A 15,192-nucleotide genomic window follows, 5' to 3' on the forward strand; every position below is an offset into this window, starting at 1 on the left:
GTCTATCTCTTTTTAGTCCAGCTGGAAGGTTTGGGCATCAGAAAACCAAAAATGTTGTTCTTTGTAGTGTGACAGTTTTTTATCATATTGGATATGGGAACAATGCTGTGCATGCTGTCTTCAAGACTGACAAGTGTCAGAGTTTTCTGGGAACCGTTCGAACTGTGTGAGAATGAAGTAAGGCAACTGCTGACTCCTTCCAGTTTTCATTTATACAGTATATGAAAAATTGTATCTCATTGTAAGGGCATATTGATTGTCAATGTGTAGCTGTCCTAAGTCTTCACACATATGCCTATTCTTTATTTGAGTTGTTTTGAGGCTTTTTCATACTACTCTCTGTAATTCACAAAACACACGGGCTGAGTGGGTTGTGCTAAGTAGGCAGCAGTTCCTCCAGTCTTTGTTTTGCCTTTGTTGTCTTTCTGAAACTTCCATAGACTATCCTTTCATAGACTGTGGTGTTCCTCAGAATGGCATTAGGAATGGCTTGATGCACTGTGAGCTCAAAAATCATTGTAAGAATTCTAGAGAAACATTATGGACTGTTCCTGCCAAAAAGCTGAGAAAAATGCTTGACTCACAGGCACTGACTTCTGTAGAAAAAAGTGTGAACTCTTGGATGACCTAGGTGAGAGAATTTTTCTTCCCTGATCATGGATGGTGTAAACCAGCCCTAAATAGCTGTGAAGTACTTGTGCTATCTATCATCTCCTCTCCAGAACTACCTTAAAATTGAGAAAGAATTTTATAGGAGACACTTCATGTCCTTGTCTTTCTTCTCAGTTCTTTGGCTAACTTGTGCAGCATGTAAAGTGGAAGGAGTATGGCCTTAGTCTTAGTTGGCTTTGCAGAAATGCTTGAGACCTGAAGGCCTGAACAAATTCAAAGCCTTTGGGAAAGGTGAAGAATACCTGCCACAGCGTACATCTTGTGCAGTTTGGGACTCACCAAGATGTGCCAAGTACCAAAACGCCAACTTTTGTTCTCCAGAGGAGAGTCAGGAGAAATCCTGCATGCTGAAGTCCAAAATATATTTTTATATAAATGTTGATATAAAAAGATACAAATGACATCTTAGTCATTCCTTGAAACTAATTTTTCCAACAGCTGCCTATAAGATTTATGAGCTGTTTGTGTCTGCTGGAGAAGTGAATTTCACTGTTAAATGAGGATTTGGCACCTCTATTCTGTGAAATGGGTCCCAAAAGTAAGATCTGCATCCCTTAAATGGTACTTAGATAGACAAATCAGAGCAATAAGCAAGAGCATTTTTAAGTGCAATACACTTTTTTCCCTTAACAATAAACTTCTTGCGTCTTTCCAGAACAAACTGTTGTAGACTTCCAAGATTTTATGCCTTTCTTTGCAAAGGGAAATTCATGAGGTTCTTATAAGTTGTCCTAACAGCTGATGACCATATGTCACAAGATTCCTTTCAGCTGATAGCCAATATACTGCCAGTTGCTGTAGCAGATTAGACTGACTAGTGGCACATGGAGAAGATCCCTCCAACTTTAGTCTTCCTGGAGTTGCAGTTGTTTGATTGTGCAATCTGCCAGTAAAATCCTTTTCTGTTCTTTGGATCAAGAAGGGTCTTAAAACTTTTACAGCCTTCCACTGCTTAAAGGATCAGAGCCTGTGGCCTGGTGATGTAAAATCGACTCCACCAAAGCATGTTATGTGAGTAGAATAAAGAAAAAAGAGACTTAAATGGTTGTGTTTTGTGAAACAGTTGCAAGATCCACTTTTCAGGTGTTCACGTGCAGTATTGAATGTGCATGCATTTGCTGGTGCAAGCCATACGATTGTGGAACCAGGGTTCTGTGTTTTCTTAAACTATGTTGAGAAAGGTCAAAAGCTCTAGAATACCATCTTCTCCTTCCTGCCTTTTCCTCTTTGTGCACATATCCTTTGTCCTTTATCTGAGCATGTTTTAGTATCAATTCTGATTGGTGTCCAAGCTGTTGTAGCAGCTCTGGCTGCAGAATGAAAAAATTGCAAGTCATTCATTTGCGTGCTTCTAAATGAGTGGTGTGCATAAATCTCTGTATTTTTGTATTGTAAAATCATTTCATCTTCACGTTGGAGAACTGAAAAAGGAAATTTGTAGAAAGTGCAGATATTGTAGATTTGACCATCATCCAGGCATTCTTTTCTGACCAAGTCAAGTTCTGCATTATTGTGCTCTAGCCACAGAAAGTATTTTATTAGGTACAAATGGTTGTTGCTTGCTGTTATTCAGCAAAAAAGCTTTAAAATGCTAGAGAAGCTTTTGGTTCAGTAAGTGTTATTAGGAACTACACCATCAGTAAAATTTTACTCTGTGTACTGAAGAATGGAGATGCTCTCTTAGCTTTTAAGCAGCTTTGCAATAGGTAAGATGTAATTTTTTTTTCTCATGTTATATTTTTAACTGATCATTCAAAAAATATGCATATATGTGAGATGCTGCAGTCAGGGACTATGGTGATGATAAAACACACATGGGTTGGGTATGAATCACAATCCTTTCTTTCTGTGCTTAGCACACAATGATTTTGTTTACTGCTGTTTGTTGAATTGTTGTAGATAATTATGATTTGGAAACCTCCAGTTCTTGGAGGTTCTCACTGTAGTGGCCATTGATCTCACCAGATGTTTAAAGCTGGCGTGTGCCATGTTTGCCCTGGAAATGGGAGAGAAAGTACTTTTGTACTTTAAGTCCATCATAGCCTGAAAAGGCAATCAGTGTTGTATAGATTGTGTTCCTTCTTACACTTCCTTTTGTTGTTTTTCTAATAAACTTTGTTTTTATTGATCGATTTTATAAGAAATTGTGAAATGATAATGATTGTCATATTTCTTCATAAAGGCAGAGTAAAAACTGTTTGTAAGAAACTGCATTATGAAATTAGTTTTCAAAGCAGATAGTCAGTTCTGTAGCATTCTTGGAATTGCCATAAACACAGCCTAGCACAGTACAGCCTATCACGTCACATACTCGTGGTATCAAATTGTATGTTATGCTAGGATACACATACATAAAAATCAGATTTCTGACAGACACCAGACTCCAGGCTAATGGTGATTAATGGTTATTAGCCTGCACATTTGGAACTTGTTACCCTTCTTTAATCCAGAGCCAGAAAAAGAGCTCTTTATAATGTAGTGTCATAGTAGTGATATTTCATTGTATGTTTTCATTCTAGATGTTACGAAGTAGCATAATTTCAGTAAAAAATAAAGACAGATTTATTTTTTTTTCTGATCGAGACCTTTTTGTGTGGTGAGAGTTCTCATCTCACATGTGGAAAGATTGCAACAATCCTGTATGTTATGAAATACTCATTGAAGTCGTCAGTTAGTGTAAAGGGACATTGTTGAGGCATTTATAGTTTCATTCACCATTATCTGTACTGCTCGGAACTTACAAAATGACTTTTTTCTCATTGAAAAAAATTTGTGTTACTTTGCCTTTATCAGACATTATTATGTCACATTAATTGTAGACATAAATTCAGCTAACTGTGCAGCCTTTGCTGAGCTTTCAGCTCTAGAAATCTTAGTATGTAACACAGGAGAAAAGTCTGAGGGAAAAGGCAGTAATAAAATAGATATTTAGGTGGCTTACAGAGTGTGGAATGGCTGAAAGGTTGCAAAATAGTTTGAAGCTGTCTTTCAGAATATTGAAAATTATTTTAAGTGAATTGATGATCTTAGAAAAATAGGTATATATGTTTAAGTATCTACTGTTCAGAATGATGAACAAAACTGTGTTAAGCAACTTTAAAGCTTAAGTATGGGACTGAGCCAAGGAAAAATCAAGATACTAACTTGGGATTATATCTATGTTAGCTCCTAGTTATTTTGGTCTTTCTCAGATTCCAAAATGTCAACAACCTAAATGTCAGTTGGGTGCAAACTTTGTTGATTATCATATATTAACTGCAGTGCATTTATATATTACTGTTACATTGAAATGGCTCTGCAGGTCCTCTGCATCAATTTGAGTCTTAGTTCCAGACACCTGCAGAAACAAAAAACCTAGGCTGTTTTTAGGGGAGAGGAAGAGCAAGGAGAAGGGAAGAGGGGAGGCTGGAAATCAAGCATGAGAGAAACTGAAGTATATCAAACACTTTATTTTGGCATTGGAGTTGAAGTTAAATTTTTTAAGAGTCGTAGATCATGTTTGAAATCCAAATGCTAAATCTGGAGCTGAGTAGGAAGTAACATTTTCCATTTTGCAGGAAGTTGAATTGTTTTCTTATTTCTTCTCTTCCAAAAATGAAGCGGGGAGGAGGGGAGGTGGAAGGTAGCTGCATCATAAACTAGTACACTGGAAGTACAATCTGTTTGGATCTCACGAAAAGCTCCATTTTTGTTTTATGTCAAACATTTTATTCTGATTTTGGCGGATTTGTTTTATGAATCCTTCTAAAACATTAAAATTAAACATGTTGGTATTTTGAAAGGACTAAAGGATTTTCTTCAGTTTAAGTTGATTTGCGGGTGGTTTTGTTTTTTTAATTTACACTGATTCATTTCAACAAGTTATTGTTTCCCACTCTGCTTGAAAACAGTCAATTTTACTTATATAACTTGAGTACAGGTACTTATATCTGTTAGAGACAGCCCTGATAAAGTAGACATTAATTTTTAGATTTCATTTTTCAAGTCCATTTTCTCTCAGTTCCTAAGTTAAAGGAGATTTTTTTTGGGGGGAGGGGGGGGGGTGTTGTTATTTCCTAAAGTGAGTATTTATGTCTCTGTGTGTGTTGATTTTTCTTTAGAAAGGAAAACAGAGTGTGATAAGAGAGGAGGGATATTTCTTAGTTTCTGAGTGTGAGATAAGTCATTACAAAAACATTTATAGTGATGCTAGTCAGAAGGGCTGGTGATTATTGTGAAACTCAGATGATTCAACTGATACAGATAAAAAGGGGGTTTTGCCTTTCAGAGTTGACTCTAGCGTAGAACAAAAATGCTCTCAGAGTATTACAGCAAGGAAGAAATTATGTTGTAAAAGAAGATATGAATATGTTAAATTTTTTACCTGGTTGCGTAATTCAGAGGAGAGGATATAAAATGGAAGACAAAACACTGATTTTTTTTAAATCGGGGAGAAGAGGAATAAATCTGAAATCAGTTCAAGGTGTGGGGAAACTGGGACATGGTATGGTTTTTCCATGTGCTTTGCAAATATGCTCCCATCTGAAAAACCAAATCCAGAGAAGAAAGAGGATGCCAGTTCTGTGGTCTGATCAAGGGCAGGGCAGATATTGTGAAAGGAAATATGTAAACATAGTGTTCACATATATATCACTGTTTAAATTAGCATGGGTAAAAAAATTTTTAATTTGAAAGCTTCCTGTCACTTTCATATGCTGATTTGCTTTTTCCTTTCTTGTTTAGTATGTTGTCAAATTAAAAAGGCAGTGCAGTCCTATTTAATAGTTAGTCAATGATTTTTTTGAAAAGTTACTTTTAACTAAAAGGTTTTACTTTTCTTTGAAGTTAGAATGTCTTTTCTTATTCCTTTACATTTTTCCCTTAACACCTCAAGTGCTATATGACCATCTGTGACTTTTTTTCTGTTTTTAATATAGCTCATCCAGTTGATTTTGAGTCACCTTACAGTACCAGACCTGTGTAGACTAGCACAAACTTGTAAGCTACTCTATCAACATTGCTGTGATCCTCTACAGTACATTCATCTCAGTTTACAACCTTACTGGGCAAGGATTAATGACACATCTCTGGAATACCTACAGTCTCGCTGCACTCTCATCCAATGGCTGAATTTATCTTGGACTGGAAACAGGGGAGCCATCTCTGTTTCTGGATTTAGCAGGTCAGTGTTAAATGTACAGAAGTGTTTTGACAAACTCTGTTTGCAGAGCTGCTGTACAGTAGTTTCACTGAGTATTTGAAACCTTATTAGAAGACAAATTATTTACTATAAAGGGGGGGATTGTTATGATGTAGAAAAAGACATCAGTTAAAACAGTAATAGATACTGAACGCAGCAGCAGAAGTCTGTTTCAGTTTGTAGAGTCTGCGTGTTCCAAGCTGGTTGTGACTGAAAGGCTTCTTCCAGGGGGCGCAGTGTTTTGCTTTCTTCTGGGCTTCTAAAACACTCTACTAAAACTGAGCTGTCAAAAATCCATCTCAAGAGGAAAACGTTTGTGATTGTTCTTTGTACAGATGAGTCATCAGTAGGACTGTATTAGAACAGCTGTAGTAGTAAACTGATTGCGTGCTTGCATGGTATGAGCCAAGTAATCACTAGAGTCCAATGTAAATGCAAATATTTTCATAAAAATGATTTAAAACATTAGTCCTCTTGGAAAACAGGGGGGTTGCATGTGCATATTCTATTGAGTTGAAAATATGACTGCTGTAGGTCATTAAAATAGCAAATTTGCAGGGATTCTTCTCTGTATAACAGCCGTGTTCTCTGCTTTCTTTAAGATATCATTTCTTGCTTCTTTGCTCATTAGCATTAGTTAAACAGCTTCTATCAATGCATTTCATTTAAGCAAAAATGGCCCCTTCAACTAAGGGGTAATCAGCAATGTCAGGTGAAAGCAGAAATGGACTGATAAGAAACAGACGTGTTTAATATATCTGAAAAAGTTGTCTTAACTTGTCTGAATAAAAAGATTAAATCGAGTATGCAGACATTTTCTTTCTTTTTGTGTCTGAGTGCCTTACCTGAGGAAGTAAAATATTTTTAAGAAATACTTTGTCAAGATGAGAATGTTGCTTCTGTTTTTCCTGACCTTCCAGTATAATCCAAGAAACCTATGCTCTTTTGTGCTTGTTGGTAGAAAACGCAAATAAGTATCAGCTAGTTGTGGAATGGGGTACAAACATTTCTTCTAAATTTGGATTTCATATTAGATACATTATTCAGAGGATAAATATGCAAGCTTTAATTGAGAATTCAACTCTGAAATCATGAAGTGCTTGCTTTCTGATGCTTGGCTATTAAGTCTGTCTTCTGAAAACGTATGTGCATCTTCGTGGCAGCCTTTTTTCATTTTCATGAATTTGGTTTTTTTAACAGAGTACTGCTAAAAATTTTTGTAGTCTCGAAAATAATTATTGCCAAATTTAGAGAATTATAAACTATATAGTTCTGGTATTTCTGACTTCCAGTTAGTTGAAAATAGCTTTATTGCTAATTACTTTTTTTTTGCTTCAATGCTTAACTAATAGTGGCACTTATGTGTATTCAGCATTTCTAAAATAATACATATTCATTATTTGACTATTAATAATCTGTGAATAAACATGTTCAGTTTATATTTGTTATAAGGGATTATATTTATTTGTAACAAGGGGGGAAATGTTTTTGGACATTGATGCAACTCTGAAGTTATCTGCAGTTTTAGGAAAAAGTATTTCTTGGAAGAGGTGCATGCAGTCTGGGAACGGGAGATGCAGTTCAATCGTAAATTTCTGAAGAAAAGTTATAAGCTACATAATTTTCATGTCTAAATTCTGCTTATAATTTTCCCTTCTGAAACAAAACTTCTCTACTGTAACTAGGTCTGGTTTTATATATTTTCTTTTTTCTATTGCAGAAATAGTTTTACAACTCTTTGTTCTGTAAAAGTGTCTTTTCTAGTAAAATTTCCCAACACAAGTTTTTCTTTTGACATTCTTCATCAGCATATTTGTCAAATTTTCTGGCCTTCAGGAGAGGAAAATTTGCTATTCATTTGCTATGAAAGTATCTAGTAATAGAGGAGTCTTATTAGAATAAGACTTGGTTTTCAAAAGTGTTGAGGTAACTTTTGTCAAAAAAGTAGCTTCCTGGTAAGAGATACTGTTCCTTGGCAGATAAATCTGTCAATAAATGATGGTTCTATTACCCTGGCTGTCATTAAGATACAACCACCTTGGGGATATTACAGCATCCAGGACACATAACCATGAATTCCCACAATTTTTCCTTTTGTCCGAAACCAAGACATCTATATTTCCGTGTTTTTGTCAGCATTTGGTGTTACAGTTGGCACTGTTGAATTCAAAACTTTACAGTTTGTTATGATTTCTGCAAGTCAGGACACGTTTAAATGCTACTCTTGCTCAAATCTTATTTTGGAATATATCTTTCAAAAACTTTTTTATCTGTAATTTCTTATGACAGTCTTAAAAATAGTAGCTTGTATAAATTTGTGTGTTGCTTTAAAATGTTCATATATGCATGAAATTATTGAAAATATATATTTTCTTATAAAATGTATTGAAGTGGAAGGTTTTTTTAAAGAGTAATTTTAAAAAATGTGACTGAAGCAAATACTGTATTATCATGAGAAGACAGAATGCTTCAGGCATATGAACATCCTGAGGCAAAGCTGAAGGTATTTTAACTTATTGATAACATCTACTCCTTAGGGCTAAAAATTACTATCATAAATTTTTCACTTTGGCATATAATATAAATTAACTAAACTTTATATTAGATTGAAATGAAAGTGTACCAAAAAGTGAAAGACAAATGAAATGAGTATCTGAGCAGTCTCAAGAGTCTGGAATGCAAAATGACTGGGATTAAGGAAAGATTTCACAGCAATCATTACATAAGCAGCTCTGCACTTCTCTTGGCTTTAAAGGTGTGGTGGATCTCTTCGTGCCAGGTGGGAATATCAGCGTGGGAGGGTAAGACCTATGTAAGAAGGGTGAGACAAGTCAAACTGGAGGTGTACTAAATATCGAGATGTTGAATAAATACTCTGAGGTTTAAATAGCTGAAGGACAGTGACAGTTTAAAAACAAGAGTTCTGTATGCAGATTTCTTTGGATCACTGATAATGCCATTAACTTGTTTAAATTCTTCTGCTTTAAATATCTGAGGTATTAAGATTTTTATTTACATCTGACATTTTATACTGTGAAAATGAATTAATAGTGTTTTATTTTCAGGTTAGTGGTGCAGTGTTTGCATGTCAAGCACATCCAGGAATATTTCTTTAACAATTTTGTTGTTCATGTTTGAAGGCTTTAGTTGCTTTTAGTAGAAGTGTAGTTTGACAGTGTTTAGCTTGGTGAGACTTTGCTACAAATCAGACAAGCAGGAAGGTCAGAGAAATTACTGAAATATGCAGCAAATAGTCACAGAAAATAGGAGTAATGTGGCTTTACAGGGATTCTCAATTTAAAAATCATGTCTCATCTCTTGCTTTAGTTTCCACAGGTTTTTGGTAAAACTAGGGTTGCTGTAACTGACATTAAGTAATAATGTTTGGTTTGCATTTTTTTCTTGAAATAGTTTAATCTGTGTTGAGAAAAACACAAGATCAGGTACTCAATATTCTTCCTACTGGCATGCAGTGTTTTAGAATTTGGTTACCAAAAAGAATGTGTAATATGTGCTAGAATGGAAAATATCATTGTAACAATTAGAATAGCTTAGAGAAAGGGAAGGTGACTTAATTTTAATCATCTTACTAAGTCTCACTCTCAAGCATGCATACTTGCATGCACCAAGACAACCGAGACATGTGTCCAAATCAATTTGTGTAGCATGTGGTCTCACCATCCTGTGCTGCTTCTGTCCTTCATCTCCTAATTTGTGTGTCCTGAGAAACTGCTCATACATACATTCAAGGATCTTCATGACCTGCTAATCTGACTTCCACCAACACACACCACTGCACCAGCCCTTTTAATGCCATTTGTTATTTCTCATGCTTCTGCACCTCTATGTACCCAGCTGTTCTCTGCTCATACCAATCTTAACACTTTTGTTACAATTATCTGTACTAAATGCTGCTGCTGTCATGTAGCACAGCAGCCTTGAAAGGAAAAGCATCACTGTGAATATAAAAATATCTGAACATGTTTTTAAGAAGCGTATTAAAATGTAATTCTACAAACCATTGTATTAAATGCAAGACTGTAACTGCAAGACAGGAAGTCCTCTGCTGAGTTTGTGCGAGTAATCGTATAGATAGAACTACCGTAAGAAGGAGAAGACCTCGGGATCTTAGAAGTGAAATGAGAAAGAATAAAATCCAAGTAGCTTCTTGACATTTTTCTTGTCTGGTGGCAGGCTCTGGAAATAGGAGACCTGAGTGGCTGGAGGGAGCATGCAATTGGCTTGAAGCAAACCAAAATGGATCTTTTCAGGAAATACTGATTCTAGCAGGCCGATACCAAGGAAGGCCAGGCAAATGGGGCAATGTTATATCTGTTAAGTAATGGAGGTAACATCCCTGATGTGGATGCTAGTATAAGGTAACACTACAAAGGAAAGTGCTAAAGGAAAAAAAACAATCTATCCAACCCTATGTTGTTCACAAATGGAAGTTGCTTCCCCTCTCCACCCTGCCCCTTGGATAACAGATTCAAATGTATGTCAATGAGTATAAAATGAGTACTGAAAATTTTAATTGAAAATAGATTTGGTAAAATCAGCATGATTGACAACTGTTGTGATAATTGTGTTTAAGAAGGATGAGTAGATGAAAGAGAACTGGACTGTGATCCCTGCTTGCTGTAGAGTTTTCAGTAATTTTGAACTAGGGGATATAGAGTAAGTGGGGATCATTAAGCTAACACTCAACTATAGGTTTTGGATCCAGTGCAGTTCCATCAGAAACCATTGGAGCAAACATGGTGTCTTCAGTACCCTTGTAAGCATATGTCTAAAGGTATTTTGAGAATTTTGTTTGAGAAGTCTTATGTTCTGACATGAACATACCTTAGATTTTAATTTTGGATCATGAGATATGTTTATGATACAGACATGAATTACAAGATTAGAAGTTTTTAGCTGACTAAGCGATCCTGATAGGTTTAGCATCACCATGAGCAAATATCGTCCTAACTGCTAATAGATATATTTGATGTTTCAGAAGAACTTCACTAGGACTAACTCTCTTCCCAAAAGCTGAAGGAGTTGAAAATGAGAAGCAGTTGTTGAGACCAGGAAGAAGGTGATGGAAAGTGAAATTGCTTTCACAAAAAACTCTGAACAAAAAGAACCACTCCCTCCCCCCCAAAAAACCTGCAAAACCAAAAAAAACAAACCAAAACCCAAACCCAAAAATATCTTGGAAAAAAACCCCAAAACCCCCCAAACTGAACAACCAAAAAACTTGAAACACTGCAGTCTAGAATGAGGATAAACTTTGAGGGAAAGACCTAATCCAGTAAAAGAAATGTACGTGTTCACATTATTTTAGATTGTTTAGTTATATTTTAGAACAAATACGAAGGCATGAAGAGAAATCACTTGAGAAATTGTGTGGATAAAGTATTGATAATGAAAGCAAAACTTAAAGGGATGGACGACTGCAGAACAGAGGAGAGACTGAAATCAGGCACTGGTCAGTCTTCAGTGATTAAAGGAGAGGTATGTGAAGAAATTTTGGTTTGGGTAGAAGGTACTTTTTTGGATGTTGTTTGTTTTCAAATTAGCTAAGTCGGAGCCAGTCATCCAGAGTCTGTTAAGTCTAAGAAGTACGAAGACCATGCCACGTTTGTTTTGAAAGCATGAGAACTTGTATTCTACCTTGCCATATGGCTCTACATGGAGATCCGTGTAGAAAGACATAAGCAAAAGCCTCAGTTCTGAGCAGTCTGTTAAGTGCAAACAAAAATGAGGGTGTCTCCATTGTTTAGAGAACTCCGCAGTTCTGCCTAGTGTTCTCTGTCCTATGCTGTCTGGTGACTTCCTCAGGTTCCTCCTCTGTTTCTGTTCATCTCTTTTCTACATGCCTCTCTGCTCATTCTTGTGCCCTGCTGTATGTCCCTTATCCCCCTTGTGTTTCTCTTTAATGTCTCCTAAATAACCTTCTCCAAAAGGGCAGCAAAGCCATGAAGGGCAATGCTTGTTGCTGTCGCTGTTTTCTATCTGCCTGTGCGTTTCAAGTGTAATGAGCTTAAATAAAACATTATGAGGATAATAACTCCTCAAGCTGGTGAGCCTGGAGTTCTTCTCCAAGTCTAGGAGGTTAACTGAGCATTTCCCTGACTTGGTAATATTAACTTTTAATAGTCCTAGAAAGAGAAAAGCATTGATCTGTACTAATATTTATAGCAGCCAAGCCCTGTTAAATTATGTGGCAGTTAAACTAACATCCATTATTGTAATGGTGTAATTCATAAAATATTTATTCATTACCAGATTAAAAGCTAGATGTATAATAAGTGGCAACTGACAAAGTTTTATGGAAAATATTGCCATTCAAACAAACGTGATAATTTGTTGATGAAAGAAGCTGTGTGAATGTATTGTTAAAGCACTCATTAAATAGAGGAATTGGCTAATTGGTAATCAGCAATGTATCCGTATATCTCTACTCTGATTTCCATCCTGCATTTCTCCATGACAGTGTTGAACTCTATTGCTAGTCAGAAAATAGCAGCTTAATGTTTAAACACCCAATGTTAATTGTTGTGAATTGTCATGTCACTTCAGCTCTGATATTCCCATAGGAAGGCTTATCAGTCTAGGCCGATTCACTGTATCCAGTATGGAAACAGCAAATAAGTGCTTGGTGTTTGATTAAACTGATTTTACAGGCTAAAATAGATTCTGCAGAGGGGCTTCAAAGTTAGGCAAAAATAGCAGAGGAGTAAATTTGGATACATGGCAGAACTCCTGTGGCTCTGGGGCTTATGTCTCCCCTTTCATGTCTCAGATCCTCTCCTTGTTTCTCTTCACATAGGCTCATAGAAATGTTGGATGTTAGGGACCTCTGAGGGTTGTCTAGTCCAGGCCCCCATTGAGGTACCAGTGTCCCCAGGGCTAGATCAGGTCGGTCAAGGTTTCAGGTGACTCTTGGAAACAAACATCCAGGGCTGGAGTTGCCACCCTGGAATCTCTCCCTCTGTGTTGCATAGGATCTGCATAGTCAAACTAAGGCCATGTAATATGCAAGATGAAAGGAATAAAGAAGGATGATGATGAATGAGAAGTATGACTTGAGCGAGTAATGAAAAAACAAGGAGAAGGTTTGAAAACTTGGATCTTGAAAGATGGATTTCAAGTCCTACGCTACTGTTAGTGTCATTGAGGAATGCCTCCCTGAATGTGTCTGCTTCTAAGACCAGCAGTTTCAGCAGGAGCAGATACTTGGGAAGGCTAATAAACTCTTTAGTTGTAGCAATAGGAGTTTTTGTCCAAACCGAAGACTTGTTTCTGCTGTATCAGTTAAACCCAAGAAGTAACTTTGTGGCGGAAGTATCAGGACCTGAATCTGCTTTGTCTGCATGAAGGTTTTTGTAGGATAGAACTGGTAATAGAGCAGGTCAGAATATTTACTGTGAGAAACTAATTCATGCTCTTTGACAAGTAGATCCATTATTCTACGAAGTCACATGCAAAACTCGTTGCAGCCTGTATTTTAAGAAGTTAGATTTTTTTCTACTGGAGAAACCATAAAAATACAACAAAGGCATGGCAAATGTGTAGGGGGTTTTATCCTATTAAATATCAAACTTACAAGCCCAGTGATTGATTTACAGTTTGAAGGTTATCTTTGCAATAAAAAGGGACTTAAGCTTGTGACATAAGCTTGTGTATTTTTAGTTAAAGCTGGGATTAGACATAATAGAGCTTGAGTTTCTGACACAAGATCTCTGGCAGGAAGTGTAATTCATGTAGAGACCATCAAAGTTTCTAAATTTTGGATCTTTAGTCAGCTGACATCCTGATTTTTTTATAATTCCAATGAAAGTAAAGTGAAATAGTCCTCAGGAATTTCTGTGTTCTAGAACAGCTACCAAATATTCATTTTGACTTACTCGTTAATGAAAGGAATGAGGGTTTTTTTCCTGAAAGTCTTGAAACCGCTTGGCTTAACCGCATTTTTACACTTGAAGATTTGTCTCAGATAAATATGAAATTATTGGGGGAAACTTGGAGGCCGTTGTCAAAATTGGCCTTGGACTGTCTAGAAGCATTTCAGACATTATCAGTGTTGTACTTTGGTCCATTGTCTCAGAGTAAATGCTAAGAACAAGCATGTTCCAACTTTCTAAACAAAACAGAATTGTTAAGACTAATGGCTTTTCTTTGTTGAAAGGAATTATTTCCTTATTTACGTGTTTCAGATTTTGACAGTATTCAGACTCTCACCTGAAAGTATGTTTATTTTTCACTTAAAATGTGTTATTTTACAGGTTCTTGAAAGTTTGTGGCTCTGAACTAGTACGTCTTGAATTGTCTTGTGGCCATTTCCTCAATGAAGCGTGCTTGGAGGTCATCACTGAAATGTGTCCAAATCTTCAGGAATTAAATCTCTCATCATGTGATAAAATACCACCTCAGGCTTTCAACCATATAGCCAAAGTGGGCAGCCTAAAGCGTCTCATTCTCTACAGAACGAAAGTGGAGGTAGGAACAAGTATTTTTAACCTTCGCAATAAATATTTTCAATCCCGGTAAGATAAAGTTGTGTAATTTTTTCAATAATGAAGAATTCAATTAGGTCTAGCAAGGTATCTGATGGTGATTTGGTAACAGAAGGTAGTTAGATTAAAGGATAGTCTGTCTTGAATGATTGGCATTTGCTGTGGCTGTGCCACAGTCACCATGAAGCCAGTGCCCCTCAGTAACTTCTTACTTTGTGGTAGTTGCTCTGAAGCAGTTGTTATTTTCTTCAAACTAAAAAAACAAATTGGTGAGCCATGCTTTTAAGTGCATTTTGTATAGAGCTGAATTAGTGCCTTGGGTATATCTGCTCTGTTTCTACATCATTAATCTTTCTGTAAATCTTGGATAAATCTCCTTTATTTCGTTTTGACCGTTGGGTCTAATTTACAAGGCCAGGAATGATCCAGGGAAGATCATTGTATCAAAGGTAATGATTGTATAATTTTATTATTTTCTACTGTTGATTGATCAGAATCTTCTTGATTCTACTCAGGTAACTTCTAAAGTTTGAGACTTCATGCTTGTAATAGCGCAGTAGCTGAGATATACTCTGAAGTGACTGGTAACTCATTTCTCCTCTATCGCTTTGCTGAACAGAGCTTGAAATTAGATTGAATGTAGGTGGTAAAGATTTCCTGACTTTGAAGCCCTTAAATTGTAAAGATTCATTTCTGCCTTTCATGTGTATGGACATGCATCTGCTTGTAGCTGCCAAGAACATTCATTCATAATCAAGTTTTCTTAAGATTGTGCTTCCATTTTATACATAAGTGTAAACAAAAGGCACTGTTCCTAACAAACCGTGGAAGAGAAAT

General features: G+C 36.3%; 1 protein-coding gene across 2 annotated transcripts in view; it reads left to right on the plus strand.

The window, feature by feature from the left end:
- FBXL4 (F-box and leucine rich repeat protein 4) overlaps positions 1–15,192 on the plus strand; it is a 55,031-nt gene that overhangs the window by 19,450 nt on the left and 20,389 nt on the right. For both annotated transcript variants that reach the window (XM_027726111.2, XM_039390757.1), the window contains 2 exons: positions 5,589–5,833; positions 14,125–14,338. In XM_027726111.2, coding sequence (XP_027581912.1) covers positions 5,589–5,833; positions 14,125–14,338 — 459 coding nt within the window. The remainder of the gene's footprint in view (positions 1–5,588; positions 5,834–14,124; positions 14,339–15,192) is intronic.

Source organism: Pipra filicauda, unplaced genomic scaffold (assembly GCF_003945595.2).
Source record: "Pipra filicauda isolate LSUMZ 115617 unplaced genomic scaffold, ASM394559v2 scaffold128_size5466820_pilon, whole genome shotgun sequence".
NCBI lineage: Eukaryota > Metazoa > Chordata > Aves > Passeriformes > Pipridae > Pipra > Pipra filicauda.